Source organism: Zalophus californianus, chromosome 4, assembly GCF_009762305.2.
Source record: "Zalophus californianus isolate mZalCal1 chromosome 4, mZalCal1.pri.v2, whole genome shotgun sequence".
In the NCBI taxonomy this organism is placed as follows: domain Eukaryota; kingdom Metazoa; phylum Chordata; class Mammalia; order Carnivora; family Otariidae; genus Zalophus; species Zalophus californianus.
Genome location: NC_045598.1, coordinates 162,628,754 through 162,655,155, shown reverse-complemented (window position 1 = coordinate 162,655,155; position 26,402 = coordinate 162,628,754). Strand labels below are relative to the sequence as shown.

At 42.0% G+C, this 26,402-nt stretch overlaps 1 protein-coding gene across 7 annotated transcripts in view; it reads left to right on the top strand.

The window, feature by feature from the left end:
- Window positions 1-26,402, top strand: part of SYBU (syntabulin) — a 112,058-nt gene that overhangs the window by 38,982 nt on the left and 46,674 nt on the right. For 2 of the 7 annotated variants that reach the window (XM_027587859.2, XM_027587938.2), the window contains exons 2-3: window positions 3,404-3,484; window positions 5,230-5,434. In XM_027587859.2, the coding sequence (XP_027443660.2) occupies window positions 3,404-3,484; window positions 5,230-5,434 (286 nt within the window). Of the gene's footprint in view, window positions 1-3,290; window positions 3,485-5,229; window positions 5,435-26,402 lie in introns of those variants that run through there. The other 5 variants (XM_027587931.2, XM_027587957.2, XM_027588144.2 and 2 more) reach the window with 4 other exon arrangements.

Below are 26,402 nucleotides of genomic sequence, written 5' to 3'. Positions count from 1 at the left end.
AATGATGCATGAGAATATTTTAAAAGATGAAAGATGAATATAATACACTATATTAGATTATATCTCTTTGATGGTATAATCCAAACGTTATAAGACATTATTCTTAATGACATGAGAAACACTTAAATGAAATTAAAGGCGGCATAGATATTATCATTTGTAAAACTTGCCTTTTAGAACAGCAGAAAAACAGGCTTGGGTTCCAAAAGTACAGAGCTAAGAGCGGTTAGAGCACTAAATCATCAGCCTTTCCCTTGGCGGGGTTGCTATGGTGACAGCAGGGCTACCACACAGCCTCTCACTGCCTGCACTTCTGCAGTAGAAGCTCTCACTGAACACATGTTGGATTTTTTAGGCACACACCCCATCATCAAATACAAAGACATATTGGAAGCAGCTTTATGAGTCATTTGCAAAACAGAAGTTGTGTCTCTTTCCTTCATCCTGTACTGATGGGCCCCTTATGGGGTTATAGAATTCAGTCATTCATGCATTCGTTCCTTTGACTGTTGTATATTGAGTGCCTACTGTATGACAGGACCTGTACTAGGCGCTACCTATGATCCCTGGTGGAGACAGAAAGATAAATAGGGAATTCTGATACAAGATCATAACAGCTCTCCTGGGGTACATTAAAAACAGGTGTCCTGGAAATATGTAAGGACTGACCTTGGGGGATCAAGGGAGGTTTCCTGGAAGAAGCTGTCTCTAAAATGAAACTTATGTATCTTTAGGAGTGGAATAGGATTAAGGGGAGTGAGCTGCAAGAAAAGCTCTACACAGAGGGACCAGCATGTGAACAGTCTAGAGGAAAAAGTAAACGTGATACCTCCAGAGAACTGAAAGTTCTACAGTTTGAGTGTTATCCATGTGCATGGAGAGGCAGAGTTGCCAAGGGGTGGAGGGTAGGGATGGATTGGGGGAGGGATGGGTAGACAAGAAGTGGTAATAAATGAGCTCAGAGAGGTAAACAAGACCAGATCATGAAAGGCCTCTGTGCCATATGCAGGAGTTTGAATACTACTTGGAGGACAACTGAGAAGTCACTAATGAGTTTTAATGAAGAAACGTGGCTTGATCTGGCCATTCTGAAAGGCCTTGTGGAAAAATTTAAAAACTGTCAAGAAAGGAAGAAGAGGCAAGATTGGAAGCAAGACAACTCCAGTTAGACCACTACTGCAATAATCTGGGATGTTTGTGGTTTAGACTCTAAAGGAAGATTGTAGAGTTGTTGAACAGTGGACATAAGTAATCAGATTCAAGATATTATTACTAGAGTGGCATGGAGATAACTTGTTGGTTTCTGTTATGTGGGGGCCACATGAGGGAGATGAAAAAGTCTAGAATGACTCTGAGGTTTTTTGTTGTTGTTTTTAAGGTTTTATTTATTTATTTGACAGAGAGAGACACAGTGAGAGAGGGAACACAAGCAGGGGGAGTGGGAGAGGGAGAAGCAGGCTTCCTGCTGAGCAGGGAGTCCGATGCAGGGCTGGATCCCAGGACGCTGGGATCGTGACCTGAGCCGAAGGTAGACGCTTAACGACCGAGCCACCCAGGCGCCCCGACTCTGAGGTTCTGACCGGGTGTTTCTATTCTTAGGCCCCCAGATTCAATTCTCAGTTCTCAGTAGGTAAGTCAGAAGCACTTTTTGGCCCCTAACAGTCCATTCCTGTGTCATATGTCCTTGGGCTCCTAATTCTGGAAATAATAGACTGTAGGAATCATCCTGGACCATCACTTTCCTGAAGTCCTTATCTAAGACAGTGCGGGTATAGAAAGTATGAATTAATCGCCCCTCCCTCCAAATAAAGAATTCTAAGATTACCAAGCTCATTGCTTAAGAATTCTAAGTAGATTGAAAAGGCATAAAGATGTATGGGATAAAATTTCCTTAGGGATATAGGAAAAAGGCAAATTGATTTCACTAATCCTCTGATTTCAGGCTCTCTCTTGCTCATGCTGCTTATTCCTAGATTTGAGATTTGAGGACTCAGAAAAATGCTGTTTGGAGGACAAATGGGGATGGTGGTGGTTCAAATACAATTTTCAAGGATTACAGTCCTCCCACGTACAACGCTGGGTGTAAGGATCAGACTGTTTCCTGTCCACATTGCTGCTTAGAATATCCTCCAATTCTGAGTGAAGGACATCTAAGTTATATATGTTGAGTTCCATCATTAGATAAGATTATATCAGGTGTTGTAAATAAGGCCCATGACCCAGCTGATGATCTCTATTTTAACTTCTCAGTTGGCTGGGTTTTTGAGCTTTTTTGAACAAATTTGCCTCACAAATGCTTTTTCTGCCTGTCATGTAAGAGGCCTCAGCAAATATTGAAGGAGTGCCCTGGGTGTGACTCAATGACCCCTTGTAAAGTTCTGTTCAATAAACTGGGTACAGCTGTTTTGTTTTCCCCATCTAATCCTCACAGGTACCTTTGAGGTAGATATTATTATTATTTTCCCTCAGTTTAACAAGCATAAACTTGAAGTTCACAGAGGTCAAGAACTTTATGGTAAAGGCACTCAGCTGGGAGGGAGTAGAGTGCTGCCTTGCACCCGGGTTTCTGAGTTCAAGTGTAGTGCCCTTCCCCTAGCAGTGTGCCTGGAGCTCATTCCCAGCTGCTGCAGGGCAGAGATGGAGAAAAGGCTGCCCTGGATCTTAAAACAGCCTGGCTTCCCCAAGCCCTTGGGAAGCAGCCTCGTCGTTCTTTTCCTGGCCCTTCTGATGCAAATCCCCCAAGGAGAATCGGCCTTTGAGATCCCTGAACGAGATGCTGTGTCAGTCCTGCAGCATTAAGGTTGCAAGCATTGGCTTGGCTGCGGTTCGGGTGCAGGGGAACCCGCCCCACCTCTCTCAGGCGAGGTAATTGTGGGGAGCCGACTGTTGACTTAAAACCGAGATGGCAGGGAGGGGCCGCGGGGGAAAAACTTTCTCCATTTTGGCCCTCAGTGATGTCGCAGCTTTTCTCCGCTCTCCTATCAGACGTGCGCCCCCCTTCAAATCGGACCCCAGGTGCCAAAGAGAGGGGGTCGGGCACTTGCCGGCTGGAGATGCTCACAGCCCGGGCCTGCCCCCTCGGTGTCGGGCTCAGCAGAGAGGGAGGGGCGCGCGGCGCTAGGGGGAAGTGCCAGCCGCGAGACCGGGCGGGCGGGCCCGACGAGTCACCCGGGGGTCCGGCAGGTGAGGGAGGTGGCGGGGAGGCGGCAGCGCCCGGGGAGCGGCGGCGGGCCGCGGCGGCGGCACCACGTGTCCGGCCGGGGCGGGGCGGCCGGGCGCGCCCTCGGAGCGGAGAGAGCGGCAGTGGGGGCGGCGGCGGCGGCGGCGGCGTGTCGGCCCCGCAGCAGCCGCCGCCTGCAGCCCGCGCGGGCTCAGCGCAGTGTCCTCGCTCCTGTGCCCGCAGGTGCCTCCTCCTGGACGGCGGCAGCGGCGGCGCGGGGACCCGGCGGGCAGCAGAGCGATGGGACCCCTTCGAGAGACCAAGGTAAGGAGGGCACGTCGTGCGGGCGCGGCTGACAGCGTCCGTGGGCGCGGGAGAGCTGGGGGGAGGGAAGGTGGGCACTGCGGGGCGATGGGCGAGCCAGGTGAGGGCTGGAGGGGTGGCGTTCAGAGTCGCGGGGAATGGGGACAGGGAGGTGGTGGGGGACCCTGGGAGGGTAGAGGGGCATTTGCTCAGGTGATGAGACCCAGGAGATGGGAAGATGGTAGTGGAGGAAAAGATTTGAGGGGTTGACATGAGGATTAAAAGATTGACTTTGGAGGGTTAATCCATCTCCTGAAATTGGGGATTTGGGATCTGGCTCTCAAATGATGTCCAGTGTGTGATGTGAATAAAAAGGATTTGGTGTTCTGGTGACTGAGAAATAAGGTCCCCCTGCATGTCAGCGACCCAGCATTGGTTCAGGGTCTGCGGTGTGCTGAGAGTGGCTGACGTGGGATACCTGCTGGGTGACTGATGTGCCGAACAAATCCCGAGGCTGGGTGCGGCTTTCGCCCTGGATGGGGTGGATGCCTGAGCGACCTTAGGAGCTCCCCGCGGCTGAGGCTTTCCCTTCAGTTCCTGCACTGTGCAGACCTCGTGAGGTGTTGACTTTGGCAGCGACCCTTCCTGGTAAGCCTCGTGAAAATGGGCAGGAGGTCATGTTTCCAAATAGTGTTTGTTACCCAATCCAAACGCCTTTTTCAGTTGCAGAGGTTGGAGGGAGCGGTGAGTTTTTTGCAAAGAGCTCCTCCTAGGAATCCATTTTAATAAGGCAGGGTGGTGGTGACCCCGAAAAACACGACTTAAGGCTTGCTCTGCTTCTAGATGATATGCCTTGTTACCTAAGCTTTTAGTCTCAGTTTCCTCATCTGTAAATAGGGATTTAAGTTAGTGTCTTCTCTGTGGCCTGGGTTGTAAAGGTCAAATGGGATAATGGTTGGGAAAGCACTTTAAAAATTAGAAAACCTTGCCAAAATATTACTTTCTATGCATTTTTAAAACCAAGGCATCGCCCTCTGTGTTTAATGCCGTGTTTTTAAGGAGAGAGAGAAAACTCTCTTCTCCTGGGTGTCCTGTAAGGAAAACAAAAGCTAAACATGATGTAAAAGGTGGAGCCATCTTACTGGGTATTGGATTTTTGTTTGCTTTTCTGTTGGCAACAAGCCTTGTGTACCAGGATATTAATAAATAATTAAGATCCTGGCCGGAAGAGGAGGGATTTGAAAGATAAGTCTGCATGATCTATCAGGAAAGAATTGTTCCAGGTATAGTGTTCTACTTTGTGAGCAGACCGGAAAGCAGAAATCAGATTGTCACAGCTAATTCAGGGAAAGCAAAATGGAAGTCTAGAGGAAATCAACTAATAAGCCAGAGTGTGCTGTGAGTAATAAAGAAAACCAGCGGAAGCTTGAATGTGAGAGAAAAAGCCAGAGTGGGGAGGTGAGTTAGGAATTGCATGGGTGAATGGAATGGCTTTCCTGCTAATGGGTGGAAGTGTGTGTGTGTGCACGTGTGTGTGCGCACGCTCACCCATGTTCAAGTATGTGCTCTTCAGTAGATTGGAAGGATTAGCTCGGTGGCAGAGTTTTGATGTTCGTTTAAGCTACTGAGATAAGGACTGCTCTGTGAAGATTCAATATTCAGAAATGTGATTTCTTAGATGCTGAGCCCAGAAGGAACAAACAGGAGGAGTTAAGAGGGGGGGAAACAAGTTTCCGTTTGTTTTCTTTTTAATGTCCAATTTTGAGAAGGAGCAGAGAGTGCAGCATCATGAGAAGGAGATTACCCGAAGCCGCATTCCCCGTTTGATTCTTCGGCCCCATCTGCCCCAGCAACAGCACAAAGTGTCCCCAGCTTCTGAGTCTCCCTTCTCTGAGGAAGAGAGCAGAGAGTTCAATGCCGGCAGCTCTGGGCGCTCAGCGAGGACCATAAGCAGCAACAGCTTCTGCTCAGGTATAGTACCCCTGGAAGCCACACAATCAAGAAGTGTGTGCTCTGCTGGTGCACTGTGAATGGACTGGGGTGCGCCCTTTAGAGCCTAGATCTACACTTCCACTATTAGGATGAATTGTCTGAAGATGCACCTTTTTGGCCCTTTTGACCTTCACATGGTTCAACCCTAATGGAAATTTGCACCTGTTTTTCTATGTTATTCTAGTTTATAATTTACCACATGAAACTAACTTGTTTCTATGACTGTTTAGAAAACGATTCCTTTGTTAAATCTGGGAAATGTGTTAGCTTGCGTTTTTATAATAGCAACCTTTATAAACCTGTGTACTTCTGATTATAGAATCCCCAAAGACAAAACACCTCCTAATGAATGAGGTCAGGATCCAGGAGGCTTATCTCCCAGGGCGAGCCTGACCTTGTCGTTTAGAGGAAAAGAGCAGAGGCTTTGTAATCTGCCACACCTGAGCTGGAACCCCTGACCTTTTCACCATTTACAAGCTGAATGACCTTGGGCAAGTGGCTTAACCTCCTTCAGCCTCAGTTGTTACATCCATAAAATGGGATGATAACACCTACCTTGTACAGTTGCTGTAGTGTTGAATGAGACCTAAAGGTAATCCTAGTACAGTGCCTGACATAGAGGCGCTTAATACATGATGGTTCTTAAAAAAAATGAACTAGGGATGTCACTTTTGGCACACGATTAAGGAAGTTTCCTTAAAGTTGTGAGCACATTTGGTAAAGGCACAAACCTCTTCATAGCTTCTCAAGGTGCCACCGTTATCAAAGACAGAGCCTATTACAACCCATTAAAGCACATGACTTGGACTGACTTGTATTCTTTGAGAAGTATTAGAAAATTGGGTAAAATTTAAAAGAGTGACTATCTTGTGAGTAATGAAGAATGTTTCATAGTGGATAATTTTTAGGGCTTATTTAGGGAAAATGTAATTAGAAGGTTTATGTATGTGAAGGGACATGTGAATCAAGATGTTGTGATTAATTTTCTAATTTAGCAGGATACAATATCCCATTATTTTTAGTATCAATATATTTTTCAGGGTTCTTTTAAGTGCAGCTTTGGATTTCTTACATAATTTCATGGAATAATTCTATCCCATGCATAAATTGTACATTAGAAATACTATGCTGCTAATTATTTTTCTCCGTAAAGCCTCAGATTTTCTGCTTGATTCTGAAAAAGAATTCTATCCAAATATTTAAAGTTTGTTTCTTGCCATTTGGATTATATGAATCTAGTTTAAAATGAAGACCCACTGATGGTTTGCTTGATACTCTTGCAAAAAGAAAACACAAAGGTACCTAGAACCTGGAAACATGTTTGCTGAAGGCAGTGCTGTTTGCTTTAACTCCATTTTGGGGCTCAGGGATCACTCTGTTTGCGTGTGGACGAACCCAGGGGACATCATTTCCAACTGATATCCTTTGTTTACATAACTCCATTCCACATTTATTCCCGATATTTTCTCCATATAGTCATTTTCTCTGTGACTGACTTCAGGGTGAGTAGTGTTAGAAGAAAAAAAAATGGTCAAAACAAAAGAAAAACTCCACATATATTTTAGAAAATACATTAGGCAAACCAAGAAAATTATTAATTTTGGTTATGAGTCACTCTTTCCAAGACCCATTCCTGGATGATCGCTCCTTCCCAGGAGACCTGTCTCCCACTAAGGCCATAATGCTGTACATGAAAATCGAAAGGAGATATTGATCCTTCTGCCATTAACTAGCTGAGAATTGAGTGGCAGAAGCATCTAATTATGGACGTCCATAAACCTGTCTTTCCATCTTTAGCCTCGCATCCAGTCTCTGGGTAGGAGTCCCTCTGTTCCTAGGCCTCATCTTTCTGTGTTGGTGCTTCCACAAGGTTTTGGTCGGTGCCTTTCCTTCTTTGCCTTCCTTTCCTACGGAGCCCCCCCACCCAAGACCCCACGACAGCTTTGAGTGCTGCGCTGACTAAAATTGACAGGAACCCCCTTTGGGGGCATGTTAATGATGCTTTAGGAGGTCAGTTGGTGGATGGGAAATAAATGGGCTTGGGACTATGGGGAGCATTAAAGCTGTAGGCAGTGAGGTAGAGAATGTACAACATGTCCAACCAGCAGGGGGAAATAGCTGGTTTTAATCCAGCCACTTTAACACTGAGGCGAGAGTATGTGTTGGCTGCTTAATCGTGGCATTTAAGTTAGAGACCAAGGCACATGCAAACATTAAAAATGCCATCCTCTGCTAGGACTAAACTAAAATAATTTAGCGATCTTCTGTAGCTTCATAGCCTTACAAGTGATCATTCTGCATTAGCTTGTGTTCTTTATAAATCATCACGTTCAGTAATGCAAAAGGTGACATGCAGAGTTAGGGGGGAGTCTTACAATCAGGTAGTGAAATTATGGAGGAATATGATGCAATTTAATTTGAATATTACATTTTCACAACTGCAAACTGGAGACTCTTTCCCCAAATTTGTATCAAAGGCATTAATTGGGAAGAGCATCGTATGTTCTAAGATACTCAGTTTTTAGAAGAAGGATGTGGTGAGTTTACATGAAATTAAATTTACCTAATATAAAGAATTATCCTTTACTTTGAGAGTCTGGCTTTCCTATCCTTTATATGTTATATTATATTATATTTTTATTTTATAATGTTATAACAAAAGTCAGGATGGTGGATGGTGTTTAAACTTGAGCAAAACAAATGACAGTTCTACGTTGGTGTGTTCTCCACATCTACCTTACGTTTTTCTTTTAATTTTACTGATCTGTGAAATTAAAAGATCAGGAATTGTGTATTTTCAAAGTGACCTGTCCATTTTTGCGTACTCTCTCCATCCTTCCCCCACTTCACTGCCTTCCCCTTATTTTCCCCCGGGAGTCTTGACAAGGAACATTTAATGACTTGATATTCTATATGCTAATTTGTATGTTGTATCTCCCTCATTTCAGAGAAAGGAGTTGTGTGTGACCTTTTGCAATTCATTTGGGGTGTATCCCCAAAGAGCGTTTCTTTTAATAGCTTCTTATTAACAGATTTCTTTGAAGATATGCCTGTGTTTTGTGCATTTCATCGGCACGTACGTTTTGTACTCCGACATCAGTCTCCCGATAAAACAGTCTATCCTTTACAGTTTGTATTTGGTCTTAGTCACTGTGACCTTTATTGGACACAGTTAAGTTTATATGGTATTGGAAGCCAGGCCCTATTCTGTGTGCATGTCAAGTAAAATATTATATATTCTTGGTAAATATTAACTAAAGTTTAAAAAAAAAAGAATACATAAGGAAGTACAGTTAACAGTAAGTCAATAGAAACAAAACATGCTTTCATGTCCCCTCTTTTATTTTTTAAGTTTATTTATTTTTAAAGAGAGGGAGAGAGAGCGCGAGCGAGCAGGGGGAGGGGCAGAGGGAGAAGGAGAGAATTTCAAGCAGACTGCCCGCTGAGCGCGGAGCCCACTACAGGGCTCCATCCCACAACCCTGAGATCTTGACCTGAACCGAATTCAGAAAGTTGTACACTTAAACGACTGAGCCACCCAGGTGCCCCCCCCCGACTTTTATTTTCAAACAGTTTTTGTAACCAGTGGCTCAGAATACCAACACTGCGTCTTCCTTCCCCCAACCCTTCTGCCCTGTTGTTTCTTGTTTTAACACACCATGAGAAGTGATAAAACCCGTATTTGTGATTTGTGTCCTGGGTGTGGCCCATTGAATTAGTCCTCTTGTCCATTCTTCACCCCTCTCTTTGTTGGTAGTGAATTCTGTTTGTCACCTACCGTGATGGTAGGGTCAGCCACTCTTGGAAAAGCCCAGGACCTGCATAAGTCAGTCCCCTCCATCAGTCACTTGACATGGTTAGCAGCATGCTGTGCATTCCTCCCTGCTGAGCTGAGGTAATAATTACCCCTTGCAGCTGGGAGGCAGATGGATTGCCGGGTTTTACTCTAGTTCTCCTTGGGGTGCCTTGTAAACATGGCAGGTGGAATGAACTATGGGTAGAGAACACTGGTAGTTTTATGGGAGACCAGTGATTTCTCAGAGTTACTTCTATGTTGCTAAGGTGCACACACAGATACATAGGCAAGTTTGTGACTTAACCCATTAAACACATGTACCGGGTCAGTACACTAACCGGTCAGATTCTAAGATTCTCTGCCGTTGAATCCCGAGCAAGGTGTTTGTGGAAAGTATTTTGGGTTTTATAGTGGCTGGGAAAAAATCCTTCTTAGAGTGCCAATGACCTAGAGGTAATCATTGTTGCTGTTTGTGGGAAGAATAATTAAGGCAAATTACAACCTGACCAGTGCCCTGCTGCGACATGACAATACCTCCAAAAATTTGCCAGGCCTTGCCAAACAGAAATATTTCCTCTTTGCCTTTGTCCCGTTGCAGAAACTTGGCATCTGGATAGAGTAAGCCTTTGAACGTAATAATCAGAATGGAGATGAACTGCTTCAACTAAAATGAGCTGTAATACTGAATTACACTGTAATTGAATGATTGCCAACCTGCTGTGAAGAAAAAAAAACAAAAACCCTAAGACTTTAGTATCATTTTAATGAGTAGGGGACCCAGGCACTGTTGTGTAATATATGTTTCAAGTGCTTAGCTGCCTCAGCCGCAGAAATAAGTACCTAATGATATAGGTTACAAATGAAGGATACATGGGCAATATTTCTTTGTGGAGGATGTGGTGACTGCAATTAAGAGGGCAAGAGCAAAATTTTTTGCCATTTAATAACAAATACTTAGCAGCAGGGACAGTGAATGGTAATCATGATGGAATTGGACCATGCCTGAGAGCAGATTACGGTACTTAACATGAAAATCTTTTATGTTCTAAAATACTAAAGATTGTCCTAAAATAATCTGAATTGTTTCTCAATTCCAGAGAATGGTGTTTGTCCACTTTTGAATCCTCAGGAAAACTTGTTTAAAATGCAGATACCTTGGCCCCACCCTAACCTATTATCACAGAATGGGAGGACCCAGGAATCTGTATTTTATAGGCTTTCCAGATGACTCTTGTGCCTCATGAAGTCTGAGCCTCAGTGGCCTGTGTGGGTTTGGGAATTTTGGATGAGGGCTCTGAAGGGTATGCCCCAGTGGCATCACAAGATGAAGAAAGATCAAAGATGATAGAAGTGATGGCCAGCCAAGGTGTTTAAACTCAGGGCATGGGGCAAGGAAATTACCTCCACATTCCCTAGAAATGATAGCTTCTCACCCTGTATTTACAATTCCCATGTCATTAGTCTTAGCATTAATATTCTTTATATCTACATTATTGGTGTAACTTGTGTCCAAGTGGTAGACGAGTAAAAGGGGAGAAGAAAGCATTTTCTTCCTTTATTTTCCTATATAATCCTCTCTCTCTCTGGATTTACCATCTCTAGCATACTTCTCTTTTGCATTTACTCTCTTTGGTACTAGGGTGATTTGGGGTACACTGGAAGCAGGTGTACTGGGTCCACTCTTGGTGAGTACCCAGTGGACTCACTGAAAAAGAAAAAAGAGGAACTGTAGCCTGGGAGGAACAGGAAATTCGCCCTTTTTGCAAGCTTCCACAAAAATGTAGTATCCAGTAAGCATTTATTAAATGCCTGCTGAGGATCAGAATTGTGCTAAAGCCATGATAATGAATAAAACAGAGATTGAAAAATCAATTACTGCCTGAAGCCTGGTGCCAAGACTAAGCGGGATAATACATCTTTAGATGCGATTCCCACACGACTACCTTTACTCACCTGTGTTGGTTTTCTGACCCTTTTATCTATGCTCACACTGCACACACTTCTTCCTTATAATCTGAGTTCATCGCTCCATTTATTATCAACATTGGCCTCTCACATTTCATAAACCCAAACATTCAAAGAAGTAACATTAGTTAGTGTGGTGTAGTGGATAAACTTGAGCCTTGACATCATAGACCTGAGTTAAAAGCACGAAATGAGATTAGCAAGGCAGGCCAGGCCACGTCAGGAAGGGTTTTATATGTTGTGCTAACCCAATCCGTGAGATCAAGGATCTATACAGAAACTAGACTAGTAGTATGGAGAGTGAGGCCATCTGAATAGACGACAAAAGAGGGGACTTTGGAACTGGACAGCATGTGCTCCTTCTAACAATACTCAAAATTTTAAGAATTCAGGTTTTTCACTAACTCTGCCAGCTAAGTACCATGCATAAATAGCCGAATGTGGCTCATGGGCTGCCATTTTGCAATTCCTAAAGATCTTGCAGCGTCATGGAAGGGTTTTCAGCAAGAAAGAGTTGTGACTGGATTTAGAATTTAGAAAAATCTTTCTGACTATGTGTTGGACAGTAGAAGGAAGGAAGCAGGCATGATGGCAAGGGGCCTGCCTGGTTTGAAGGCCATTGTGGCAGTCTAGTTAAAGACCCTAAAATGATATGGGAGAGGATTTGGGGGCTAGAACATATGGGTCTTAGTCACCAGTTGCAAGGAGAAAGGGCAGGAAAGAGTTATATCTAAATTTCTCCACTGGATGAACACAAATGGAGCAGCAGGGCTGGGGAGAAGGACACTGAGTAAGATTACGGAGCTCAGATTAAGCTATGTGGCATTTGAGATAAAGAGTAAGGTCTGGAGCTCCAAAGAGAAGTCAGAGATGTTGGTAGCTCAAGTCCGGGGAGTTGGTAATATTACCCGAGGGCAGTGCCTGGAGAAAGATTAGAGGCCCAAGGCTAGACCTCCAAGACAAAGCAAGAGTAGACAGAAAAAGGAAATCAAGACACCCAAGAAAGAGTTCAGAGAGGAAGGAGGGGAGTCGGGAATGACAGTGTCTCTAATCCTAAGGGAAGAGTTTCAAGACGAAAATAGCCATCAGCTTCTGATGTCACAGCAAGATTAAGGACTAAGGACGGGGTGCACTAAAAAGTGTTCAAGGGTAAAAAACCACAGGTTATCAGTGATCTTAGGCAGAAACAGTACCAGAAAATCATAGGGATGGAATCCAAACTGTATCAAGCTGAGATGTGAATGGGAGGTGACTAAATAGAGTGTAGACAACTTTATAAAACAAACTTAACTGGGGTGGGAAAGAGGAAATAGAAAGGATGAATACCTACCATTTACATCAACATGGTTGGAACTGGAGGGGATTCTGCTAAGTGAAATAAGTCAATCAGAGAAAGACAATTATCATATGGTTTCACCCATATGTGGAATATAAGAAATAGGCACCGTTTACCATTTACTTCGACATGGATGGAAATGGAAAGGATTATGCTAAGTGAAATAAGTCAATCAGAGAAAGACAATTATCATATGGTTTCACCTATATGTGGAATATAAGAAATAGAGCAGAGAATCATATGGGAAAGGAGAAAAAACTGGGAAGAAATCAGAGAGGGAGCCAAACCATCAGAGACTCTTGACTCTGGGAAACAAGCTGAGGGTTGTAGATAGGGAGGTGGGTAGGGGGATGGGGTAAGTGGGTGATGGGCATTAAGGAGGGTACGTGATGTGATGAGCACTGGGTGTTATACACAACTAATCATTGACTACTACACCAAAAAAAAAAAAACAACAAGTGTTGCATTTATAATAAAGATAGGGCTTTTATCAAATGACAGGTGTTTTGATAAAGATTTTAGGCTGAGGGAAAATGGACAAGAAAGAAAAAAAGACACACACACATTGGGGGCAGGGAGGGAGAGAGAGAGAGAGAGAGATTAAGGGAGAATAGAAAAGTGTTAACTTTTTAACAAGACTCAGGTGGACCCAAAAAGACCTGTATAGGAAGAAAAGAAAGGCTGGATTTAAATATAGGTAAGTGTCAGGTCAGGGTACGTAGCTGAAGGATACATTTCACAGTTAGGTTAGGTGCCCCTTGACGCTTCCTCTGTCATACCACATGACCAACCTGGTTTTTAAATTTGATATTTAGTTACCTGAATCCCCAGTAGACTGTAAGCCTCATGAAGGCAGGCACAGTATATTTCCCTGCACTATACCAGACGTATAGCAGTTGCTTAATAAGTATTCATTGAAATCTGGTAGAAGGCATAATTATGAGAACAGGACAAGTATTTTTATCCATTTAATAAAATTTATTGAGAGCAGGTTCTGTGTTAGTAGTTGGGAGAATAAAACAACTAGAACAGTACCCAATATTCAACTTAACAGGCTTATTAAATGAAAGAAACATTCCTGTCCTTGAGAGTTCAGCGTCTCTAAATGTCAAAAAGAGTAATCTCTATAATAGAACCATGACTCCAGTGCTGTGGGTAGCTAGAAGAGAGATCTCTTGCTAGGAAAATCAGAAAATGCTCCACTCATGAATTGGCAGTTGCAAGCCCTGAGAAAAACCAGCAGCCCAGTTTGGAGTCAAGAAGGAACTTAGCCCAAAGCCACACACCCACATTTCCCAGGACTACAACTGGACAGGAGCCACCACCCCACCCTACTGGGGTGGTATTGAGAAAGCACCAGTCTCCTCCCACTGACCCAGGGGAGACCAGGTGCACTTCAGGTATGCAAGGCTGCTGAGTAAGCCTGTATTGGCAGGTGGCTTTGCAGGCCCCGGGCACACTAACCGCTCCACACGTCCCCTGCCGCTCAGCTTGGCCGTCTCCCGCTTCGGGGATACAGTGCAGGAGAGAGATGCCTGCCCCAGCTGCTCCTCACACAGCTAGACAGTCAGAGTGCCCCAGTCTGGGGTTACATCCTCTGGCTGACTGCTCTCTTTTCTTTAATTTTTATTTGCATATGGTTGACATATCATGTTACATTAGTTTCAAGCGTACAACATAGTAGTTCAGCAACTCTGTACCTTATGCTATGCTCACAAGTGTAGCTACCATCTGTCACTATGCAGTGCTGCTACAATACCATCGATTACATTCCCTGTGCTGGACCTTTTATCCCTGTGACTTGTTCATTCCATAACTGGCAGCCTATAGCTCCCACTGCCCTTCACCATTTTTCCCATCCCCCCATGACCTCCCCTCTGGCAACCACCAGTTTGTTCTCTGTATTTGTAAGTCTGAATGACGGCCCTCTATTTTTAGGGAACCCAGACCAAGCTTTGCAGTGCATACCAGTGCTCAGCTGTGGGCTCATCCAGCACTCACCCCCATCCCTGCAGAAACTCATCCTTCAGGCTTTTCCCTGCTCAGTGTGAATTTTCCTGGGGCCCCTCCTCTCTCCTGGCTGGCTCAGGCTTTATTCTGTCTTCTTTTGTTTGGGTGCTCTTACAGTTAGCATTCCTCGAAGACACCAAACTGACCCTCAGAATTCTTGGGTCTGTGGACCCTAACCCACCCTTCTATTTATTCTGAGGTGTTTGTGAGAATTATATTTTTAACGCTAATTATTGTATCTTTTTAAACTCAAAAGTAATAAAAATATGCAAATGCAAACACATTGAGTGGATGTAATCACACTTACAGGATTTATTTTGTTTAGCTTTTTGCCAAAGTGAGATCATGCTATATTGATCTGTGATCCTTTCTGTTTATTTGTTAAATGAATATTTATTGAACATCTGTTGTGGGCAGGGCACTATCCCAGGAGCTGATCTAGAGAGATGGACAATCGTGACAGAACTTTTGCCCTCCAGGAATGTGTATCCAGGTAGTACCTGTACGTGTCCTTGCTTGTCAGCACAGAGAGGTCCCCTCACTTGTTGTGATGATGGCACGTATTTCACCCTAGAGAGGGCCATCACATATTCGGCCATTCTCCTGCAGATGGACATTTTGTCTATGGGGCTAACCTTCAAAATTCAGAATCTTATTTTATGAATATCACTGGAATTAGACTGTTATGTGAGCATATTTCTCTTTCTCTGTTCCCTTTTTTAAACAAATACCATGATACACATATATTACCTAAAACAATTATTTTTTTCAAATAGAAAAAACCCAAATGTAGCAATTGCAGGAACTATGAGTATTGTTTTTTCCTTAACTTTCTTCCATTTGTATCCCTTATTCCTTCTTGACTATCACTGTGTTCAAATTCTCAATGTGAGAAAAATAGAACAGAAAGGGAAAATATTTACATTGCTACAAGACAGCTAACTAGTTCAGGTGTCCGTAGAGTGGTTTGCAGTGTCCTTGTTATAAAGTTTTCAAGAGATTACGAGATAGCTTCTTGGTCTGTGTCTTTGTCTCTCTCTCCTCTTTCCTTCTGACCCTGCTAGTTCTCCTTCCGTCTCCCCATCTCCCTCTCCCATCTTCTCCCATCAAGGAACCTAAAAAATAAATAAATAACTGAGTCTTTAGGAAGGCATGGCTTAGACATTGCAGATAAACTAATATTGCTAAGGAGAGAAAAGGCCACATGTATTAGTTTCATGCTTATTTTGGAAAGATCATAACCTTACAAAGGACAGAGCAAGAGAAATGGAAGCTTGCGGGACAGATTCCCTCCCCACAGCCCCTGCCAGGCGCACTTGTCTTGGGGCAGTGACACAGCCACCCTCTTCCCGAGTTTCCACACCAGCTCCTCCCTCACCAGAACTCCTCCAGAGATTCTTTCCTCGCACTACATTCACTAGTTGGACCAAGATGTTTTCCTCTCCAAATTCCTTCCCCTCTGGCTGCTAACACAAATCAAACTTGAAGCTTGGTTAAAAAAAAAAAAACAAAAAACACCACTAGGGGCGCCTGGGTGGCTCAGTTGGTTAAGCGACTGCCTTCGGCTCAGGTCATGGTCCCAGGGTCCTGGAATCGAGTCCTGCATTGGGCTCCCTGCTCAGCGGGAAGCCTGCTTCTCCCTCTCCCACTCCCCCTGCTCGTGTTCCCTCTCTCGCTGTCTCTCTCTCTCTGTCAATTAAATAAATAAAATCTTAAAAAAAAAATACAAATAGAGGCCTTTGTTTCCAAGACAGCATGTGTCCTGTGAAGAAATGGAGACTTACCTCCCTTCACTTTGCGTCTTCCTCTATTGCTGAGGCCTGTGCCAACATGACGTAAGAGAGCACTCGAAGCTCCAAAATAGCTCAGAAACCCCAGGAATGTTTACATGTGAGATGATTATTTTGTCTCCAAGAAACCAGGGAGACATTCATTAAATAATTACTCCTCTCTCCATTTTTATAGATGTAGGTGACAAGTCTTGGAGGAAGGGTTTCATTTGCATTCCTTCCCCAACTCATTTCCATCAGCTCACACATGCAATCACTCGCGTATACACACCCTTAAAAGAAAATAAGCTGCCTTTGACCTCTCATCTCCTTGTGCCTGCCATCATGTTTCTCTGCTTCTCTTCACAGCAAAACTCCATCATTTGCCCTTGTCAAGCATGTGGGTGACCAAACTAGCAGATCTTTCCCTTGTCTGCCTTCATTTTCTTGACTTCTCAGCAGCACTCAACACAATTGAACAGGCCTTTACCTTAGGAAGGATTTTCCTCCTCAGCCTCTGTGGTCCCAACTCTTAGAGGTTCAAGGGGCGCCTGGGTGGCTCAGTCGTTAAACCAACTCTTAGAGGTTCCTCCTGCTTCTGAAGTCACTCCTTGGGCACCAATGCTGGCTCCCGCACTCTCCCTGTCCCCACAGTATCACATTACCCTCTTCTCCTCCTGGCCTCCCCAATGGTGGCCATCTTTAAATTGCTCAGCTGTTGGTTGGTGATGTTCCCAGCCTGTACCCTGAGCTTCCATCTCTCACATCCAACTGCCTACTTGATATCTTCAAGGTCCTTGTTAATTTGTGCTTCAAATTTAACATATCAAAAACAATTTTTTTAGAGAGAGAGCATGAGGTGGGGGAAGGGCAGAGAGAGAGGGGGAGAGAGAATCTCAAGCAGACCCACACTCAGCACAGACCCTGATGCGGGGCTTGGTCTTACAACCCTGAGATCATGACCTGAGCTGAAGTCAAGAGTCAGTCACTTAACTGACTGAGCCAGCCAGGCGCCCCTCAAAAACAGAATTCTTGGCTTCAGCCCCTACACACTCAGAAACCCATTTTTTTCTAACTCAGAAATGACCACCATGGGCCAGTTGCTTATGCAAGAAACCTTAAAGACATCCTTGATCTCCCTATTTTTCACTATCATGAGTTAAATGCTTTGGATTATTTTTCCAAAATATATCCGAAATCCATCTACTTTCTTCAATTTTCCCTGTCACACCACTGTCATCTCTGATTTCCACGATGGCAGGGGCCTCTGCACATTTATTGGCTTCAGCTCGTTCATTCCCAAACCGCAGCACAGTGCTTAAGAAGGAAGCTTTGGAGTTAGGCTGTTTGGATTCTTATCATGGCTCAACCGCTTACTGCCGCCCCAGGCGGGTGGCGTAAACATTCGTACTAGTTTTATATGCCCTCTGCAAAGCAAGATGGTACTAGTGCCCGTCTCAAAGGGGTATTGGACTCCGTTAATTAAGACCTGTGTTAAGTGTCTGGAACATGCCTGGTACTCAGTAGGCACTCAGTAAATATTAGCCAGATATACTATCACTACTACAGTCTCTTCTCCCACAAACCAAATTGTTGTCATCTGCTTAATGCACATTATGGCTTCTGTCGCACTTAACATAAACTTAGGATTCCTGGTCTAAGGTCCTGCATGTGCTCCGGCGTCTACGTCCCTTCAGCCTCATCAGTCCTCTCTCCCTCTCAGCCTTCCGAGCCTCCTTTCAGTTTCCTCAATGCACCAAACTCCTTGTTGTTCCTTCTGCCTGAAGTTCTTTTCCTTGCCTTTTCCATGATCGGTTCCTTCTCATTTTTTGGGTCTCAGCTCAGATTACCTCCTCAGGGCCTTCCATGACAACCTGTCTAAAGAAGTACCTTCCCACCCCCCACCTAGCTAGTCCATATAATATTACCCAGTTTGTTTCATTAATGGTACATCACAATCAAATATCTTCTGTATGTATTTCTTGTTTTACTTGCTTATTAACTGTCTCTTTCCACCACCAGAATGTAAACTTCTTCAGGACAAGGCTCTTAGGGAGTCTTGATCATCATCATATCCCTAATATCTAGAAGGCTATCTGGTACATAATAAGAAATTAGTAATTAATTGTGGAAAGAATTGATGGGTGGGGGGCAGGTGGAGTGGATGTATGGATGGATGGTTGGATGAATGGACAGATGGATGGATGGATGGATGGATAGGCTTCTTGCACTTCAACATTTACTATTGGGTAGTGTCACATTGCACAATACTAAAGCAAAATTAGCGTAGAGCCTTGTAGACTTGTGAATTCTCGCTCCAAAAAGATGCTAAAATTAGGTAAAGGATAAGAAGTTCAGATTTTCCTGTTCAAAACCTAGAATACAAAATTTTCTAAATGGCAAGCATTATATGGTTACTGTGTTGAAGCAAGAATATTGGAAAACTAGAACCAGGTAGAATTTCTTGCCTCAAATTTTTGTGGCCTGTTTATTATGGGATGGCTTCTTTCTAACAGCTTCCTTTGTCTGTTTTTAATTTGAGCCATTCCAGAATTGCTGCTGTTTCCTCTTGGAACAAACATAGGTAGAAAATTTTAGAAAGAAACTAGCTTGCAGTGGTGAAAAAAACGGACTTTAGAGTCCGGCAAACCTGAGTATGAATCTTGAGTCAGTTACTTAGTAGCTATGTGATTGTGGAATCCTTAACCTCTCTGAGCTTCAGTTGTCTCACCTATAAAATAAAATATTATTAAAAATTAGTGTTGGACGCCTGGGTGGCTCAGTTGTTTAAGCGACTGCCTTTGGCTCAGGTCATGATCCCAGAGTCCTGGGATCGGGTCCCGCCTGGGGCTCCCAGCTCAGCGGGGAGCCTGCTTCTCCCTCTGACCCTCTCCCCTCTCATGCTTTTTCTCTCTCTCTCTCTCAAACAAATAAATAACATCTTTAAAATAAATTTTTTAAAAAAATAAAATAAAAATTAATGTTAAGTGATAGCTACTAATAAACATCACTTTTCTTATTTTACCTACATCCTTTCAGTGCATTTGAATGGTTTGTGGTAAGAATTTCACCAGATTCAGATTAACCATGAGTTTAAGCTGTGACATTTTATGTCTCTATCAGACTGTCTTGAGAAATGTCAGTATCTGGAGCAGAAAGAATACAAATACCTATACCAGTGTTTGGCACATAGTAGATAATAAATATTTGTTGAATGGTTGAATAAGTAGTCTGTATTATGCTTTGGTCATTCAAGAGAATCAACTAGATTTCCCTATAGTTTAAAGTGATGTTTCCTTAGAATAGCAATGATTTTGTCCTCCAAATTATGCAACTGAACATTGAACAGCATCAAACCATAACTGAATGTTTCAAGACATTATGGCACAAAACCACGTTTTCTTCTCCATGATGTTATTTTTAAGTACATCTTCTGGAATTGTTTAGTTCAGCATTTTGGAAAACAAATGAGTTCTGAGATCTAAATTCAAAAGTGAACCAGAAGTTTTAGAAATGTTTCTTGGACTTTGAAGAAATATTGTATTTGTAATCTTTAGAACCTCGTGTTTTATTCTTGTATGTAATTGGTGCAAGGATGTTGAAGTGGAGACTTGGTCATCATAATTGCCACCAAAAGTTTGATGACACTGATTGGTAGGCACTTAAGTGCCTACATAGGGAAATTATGTAATACACACATGCACACACACACACGCACATACACTTTGGGCAATCTTAATATTTTAAAATGTGGATTTTAAATGTATATATACACAAAAGCATATACATATTCACTTTGCAAAAACTATTCATTGCTTTCAAAATTTTATCAAAAAAGCATTGCAAAGTAATGTGGAAAGAATAGACTTCTTAAAATTAAAAAAAATAATAAAGTTAGTATTTAACCTCACACTGCATTTTAAAATGAATTCCAGATGGATTAAACTTATTTATTTATTTAGATTGTATTTGTTTATTCGTTTGCGAGAGAGACAGAGAGGGAGAGAGAGAAAGAGAGCACAAGCAGGGGGAGCGGCAGGCAGAGGGAGAGGGAGAAGCAGCCTTCCTGCTGAGCTGGGAGCCTGATGTGGGGCTCCATCCCAGGACCTGGAGATCATGACCTGAGCCGAAGGCAGCTGCTTAACCATTTGAGCCACCCAGGAGCCTGAGATGGATTAAATTTATATGAAGAGTGAAACTATAAATATCTAGAAGAAAGTATAAGTAAATATTTAATTGATTTTAGAGTGAAGGATATTCTAAGTATTAAAACATTGGAAAAAATCACCAAGGAAAATATGGAGAGATTTGACAACTAGAAATAGAAAAAGGTTTAAATGTCAAAACATAAATAAAATATAAAAAAAAGTCAAAACATTATAAATTAAAAACAAACGAACTCAGTGAAACATAATGCTTTTCATATATAAGGATTTCTTACAGATCGGTAAGAAATCCTTAATATCTTAGTAGAAAAATTGTCAAACTAACAATTCATAGAATAAGCAAAAAAGGCCAGCACACCTATGAAAGACATTAAGCCTCACTAATAATTACATATGTGCAAACTAAAACATCAAAAATATATTTTTCATTATTAAGTTGGCAAAAATGCAAACAAATAGTATTCAATATTGGCAGGACTTTTCTAAGTGGGATACTGTCATTCAATAATAAGAATTTAAGTTGTCTCAAACTTCTTTGAAGGCTTAGTAATTCCACTTGGGATATACATTCCATGGGATAATAAAAAATTTGACCAAAGATTTATTTTTTTATTTTTTATTTTTATTTTTTGAGAGAGCGAGCTCGCATGCATGTAAGCGGAGCGAGGTGGGCAGCGGGAGAGGAAGAGAGAGAATCTTAAGCAGGCTGCACACCCAGCATGTGAGCCCAACATGGGGCTTGATCTTGTGACACTGAGATCATGACCTGTGCTGAAATCAATTAACTGACTGAGCCACCCAGTCACCTAAAGATTTGTTTTTAAAAAATGTTATTAAAACAATTTCAATAATAGGACAACATTGGAAACAACCTAAGAAATGCTACAAGATGGAATTGATTTTTAGGTGATATGTTTATAATCTATTTTAAAAATTGCTCATTAAAATGTTTTTTGAGAAATTAAATAAAATGAATCTTTTTAAAACATACTCAAAAACAGAATATTACAATGAATTCCCATATACTGCTTTTGTCCAGATTAAGTAATGACAGGATATCATCATATTTGCTACATCTATTCCTTTTTTTTTTTTTAGTTTGCTGAAGCATTTTAAAAAGCAAATCTCCAGACATCATGTCATTTCATATCCATCTACACACCTCAGCCTGCATTTCTTTAAAAACTGGACATTTTCTTACATAATCATAGTGCCATTTTCATTACTACACAATTAACATAATTCCTTGGTATGATAGAGAACATGGAAATAACCCCAGTTGTCTTGAAGGTGTCCGTTTGCTTCCTCATAGCATTTAACCCAGAGGCCGAGAAACTTTTTCGGTACAAAATAGTAAATATTTACAACTTTGCTAGCTGATGATCTGTGTCACAATTATTCAACTCTGCCCTTGTAGCTTGATAGCCACAGTGGACAATATCTAAAGGATTCAACATGGCTGTGTTCCAATAACATTCTGTCTACAAAAGTGGGCAGCAAGCAGAATTTGCCTGCAGGTTGCGGCTTGCCAGCCCCTGATTTGACTCATTACTCTCTATTCTCTATATATTTTAGAAGGTGGACATTGGCTTTAAAGCTTGGTTAGATGCAGGGGAAATTTTTATGGCAAGAATACTTCATGGGGAACGCTGAGTGTTTCATGTGGCATCCCATCAGAAGGTACATAATGTCCGTTATCCCACCCTTGGTGATGCTGAGAATGGGTGCACATGGGTAAGGCCTGAGCCCTTCACTGTAAATTCTCTATCAGACTATTGTCTAATGGTTCTATCCATTATGTGGTTCTCTAAATCAATTATTTCATTAGAAATAATTTCAAAATAGTAACTTTCTGTTTCCCTTATTCCATCTATTTTCATTAACCAGATGCTTCCGTAAGGAAGAACTTTGTAACATCAATGAAGGGTTTCAGTTATACTGAAACATAGTTTGTATAGGAATGGTTTTTCAATCAGGACTTACCCTAGTTCTTTCTTTCCTTTTAATTACCAAATTTCAATACAAAGAATTGGTCCCTGGGCCACTGCCAATGAGCTCCAGTGCTTTGGGATTCTTTTAGGTGGAAAGGGTCTTTCTTTCCTTCTTTAGTTTCACTTTTTTGTATGACCATGGCTCACAGATTTTTTTTGGGGGGGGGGGGGATATCCAGTGGTTATCAGTCAGTTGCATTAGTTGTTTGTTTTCTCTGATGCTCAAATTATTCCATCTTTGGCAATGTGGGCCCTTTTGTGTTGGCTCCTGTCAGTCTTTAATAGCTTCTTTCTTTATAGCCTAAGTTCCACAGGAAAGTGCTCAGTAACAGAGTAATGAAACCGAATATACTGTATGTTGAAGCAAAGCAAAAAGCAAGTGAGCAAGTAAACCATATGCATAATTAAAAAATCAAGACGTAGGCTGGATTGTTCAATATTTTTTCTGGGTACCACAGTTTTAGGAAACTGTTGTCCTTTTATTTTCTCTTTCCTTCTTTATACTCTTTTGCATTCTATCTAGATCCTCTGCATTAAGAATTATTACTTTGATAATATCAAAGATTAAGTTAAAATTTTAACAACCCCAACAGATTTCCTTTAATTCAGCAAGTTCCTTTAGTGCATTTAAAATAAGATACAAATTATTTTAAAAGATACATCTTTTTTCAGAATTGTAAGTAGAGTAATTGTCCAATTATTAACTATATCCCATATTCTCAAAGAGCTTGTAAAGAGAGAGGAAAAATAGATTAAAAAACATTTTTTTAACCACCTCCAGGCTACAAAATTATAATAGATGCCTATTTCTCTCATCTGTCCTTACAGACTTTAACCTTTTTATTCCTTAACAACAATTTGGAAACTATTTAGTAGGTACATTTCTTACAGCACTTGAGATGGGCCACAACTTCTGGGATTTCCTGGATCTGTGAGTATTCTTTCTGTACCCTTCATCCTGTGTGTTGACAGATTCAAAGCAAATGAACAACAAGAACAAAATAACCTATCCCTTGGTGTAAATCAAGGAGGAAATGTGAATTAGTCTCCTTCCCTATAGATGGTGATCAAAAATAGCCTTAATAAGGGTCAGTTTTACCCGTGTTCCACCAGGGACCATCCTGGGCCCATTGAAGTGGGATTTAAAAATTAATGACCCCAGAAGGAAGTTATCCTATATTTTCAGACGGATCACAACGTATATAACATGAAACGTGGTCCTGTTTTATTTTATTTATTTATTTATTTTTAAAGATTTTTTTTTTTAATTTATTTGAGAGAGAGAGAGAGAGAGAGATCACAAGCAGGGGGAGGGGCAGAAGGAGAGGGAGAAGTGGACTCCCTGCTGCGCAGGACCTCAAGATCATGACCAGAACCTAAGGTAGATGCTTAGCCGACTGAGCTACCCAGGCACCCCTGTTCTATGTTTTTTTTTTTAATGAAGTTATACTGACCATGAATAATGAAGAAGTGTAAAAGCTCAATTATGTAAGCACTGAGGGAGGGTGTGTGTGTGTGTGTGTGTATATTTTAAAAGAAAAACTCTTCTCTCTCCAGGGACTGACAGTCTTCCACATGCTCTTCCTAAAGCCTTGCAGCAAAACTTCCCTCTGCCAAAACCAGGCTGAAATGTTCATGTTTTTCTCAGGCATTTTTCTGGAAATTTGAAACACTCCACACTTTTTGGGTAGATCATTCAGGATTTCTGTCATTTCCTGCCCTGAAATAGTTTCCTCATGGTGTCCTATTAGAATTTTTTGTAATTGATAATTTCTTTATACTAACATAATAAAAGCCATAATTACAAATATTGTAGTTATAAATCTATGGATTCCACAGGACAAATTGAGCTAGTAGCAACAGGAAACAGAAGGCATACTCAAAGGGTTTAACCGAAGTGGGTTTAATAAATAAATCTGTTTTGTGTTTTTTTTTTTAAGATTTTATTTGACGGAGGGAGAGAGAACAAGCAGGGAGAGCTTCAGGCAGAAGGAGAGGGAGAAGCAGGCTTCCTGCTGAGCAGGGAGCCCGATGCGGGGCTCGATCCCAGGACCCTGGGATCATGACCTGAGTCGGAGGCAGACACTTAACCGACTGAGCCACCCAGGCACCCCAATAAATCTGTTTAATATGTGCTTGATCCACATGTAGTTTGGCACATAGTAAGATTAGACATGAGTAACCAAGGAGCATCAACTTGGCTTTAGTCTTCTTAGAATCTTGGAGTAAATGTGAAGGAAACATATTTTACATAGAATTTTGGGAAGGAGTATTGCTTTCATCTGGACTAGCAGTTTGCTTCCAGCTGTGACCATGAAGTTGAAAAGGTGGAGGAGAAGGGAAGGGGAGGGAAAGGGGGAAAGAAGCCTTAAACAAGACTTGCTGGAAAAAATGACCACTTTTTCAGTGCCGCACAGAGGAAAATACCTCAGGTGTCACAGGCTACCAGATGACTCCCTGGTCCATGAACCTTTGTTGCCTTTGCTCGGGTCTTACTTTGCATAAGTTAAAGTTTGTTCTCTCTAGTAGGAAAATCAATGCCCTTTCCTTTCCAAACTAGATACCTTTGTTCGTGTTGATCTCATCAGACGAAACAAGGTGAATACCCCAAACTAGATACCTTTGTTAGTGTTGATCTCATCAGACAAGACAAGGTGAATACCCCAAACTTCTCTGATAACTCACCGATTTTCTTGAGTATGGATTTGTTTTAAGAAGCTTGCCGGTTTGCGTTGTAAGTGATATTTACCCAACTCCTTTGCTTATTTATAAGCTCCATCTGTATGGGGGCTGGGTATAATGCCTGTGGGCTGAGTCAATGCCAAGACTTAGCTTAACCAATGAAAGATTATGTCTGTATTCCCCTTGTTTCTCCCTCAATATGAAGCACGATATTAGACAGTTAAGAGATGTTGGGGGAACACGTTTATGTAGTGATTCAGATGCTGTACGAGGTACTGAAAGTTAGATTTTATTTAGGTCTTCATCTTCTCAGTCCCTTCCCCTGGAGATACTAGCTGTAAATATTGATGACTTGTGAAACACATATTCCAGGTAAAAAAAAATTTCTGCTACCTTCCCTAAACTGCCACTATTCTAAATAATTCCGGGTCCCAATTTTTAACCAGACCCTAGCACTTAATTCTTGACATTATTAGTACTGAAAACTTGGCTTATACATATTCCTTCTCATTTAACTCTGGCAAAATGATAGTAGAACCAACAAAGCACATTTGCTTTCTATTTAGTTAAATTATAATCTTGACAGTGTTTCTCAATACTGGAAATTGATTTTGTCCCCTTGAGTCTGAGTGTTTTCAAGAAAGATTTCTTTTTAGGTTAGAGACTCTGAAGCACAGACTTTTATTTATTTGGACCATCTCTCTTTCAAAAGAAGTAATTTATGGAAGTGACTCATAAGGAAATAATTCTAAAGGCAATGGATAATTTCGAATGATTAGACTGCGTTTGCTTGGGTTTATCTGCTTGGGGATCAGAATCAAGAAAGAGCCCCTCCTGAGGTGATGTTCAGGCCTCTGAGCCTTGTAAGAATGCTGGAATCTGTCTGAGCAATTAGCAGCTTTGCCCCTTTAGAGGGGAGCTGGGCTTTCTTTGGGTTGCAGCATGGGACATGCAAATGTCACAGAAAGGCAGGGAAAATAAGCGATGAAAGAGCTGAGCAGTAACCGCCAGGAGGGGCTCTTAGCCCCCTCCTTCATGGCCAGAGTTTCTTCCGGAGTTTGGTAAGGACAGGGGACTCTAAGTGAGCAGCAAAGGCAGAAGGCATGAGCAGGGCACTAAAAACTACTCGCTTCCAGAAATGCGTCAGTGAGGTCCTGTGGATACTAATATGTCCAACAGGAAAAAAAACAAGAAGAAGAATATTCAGAGAAATGAATCATTTTACCAGTGCC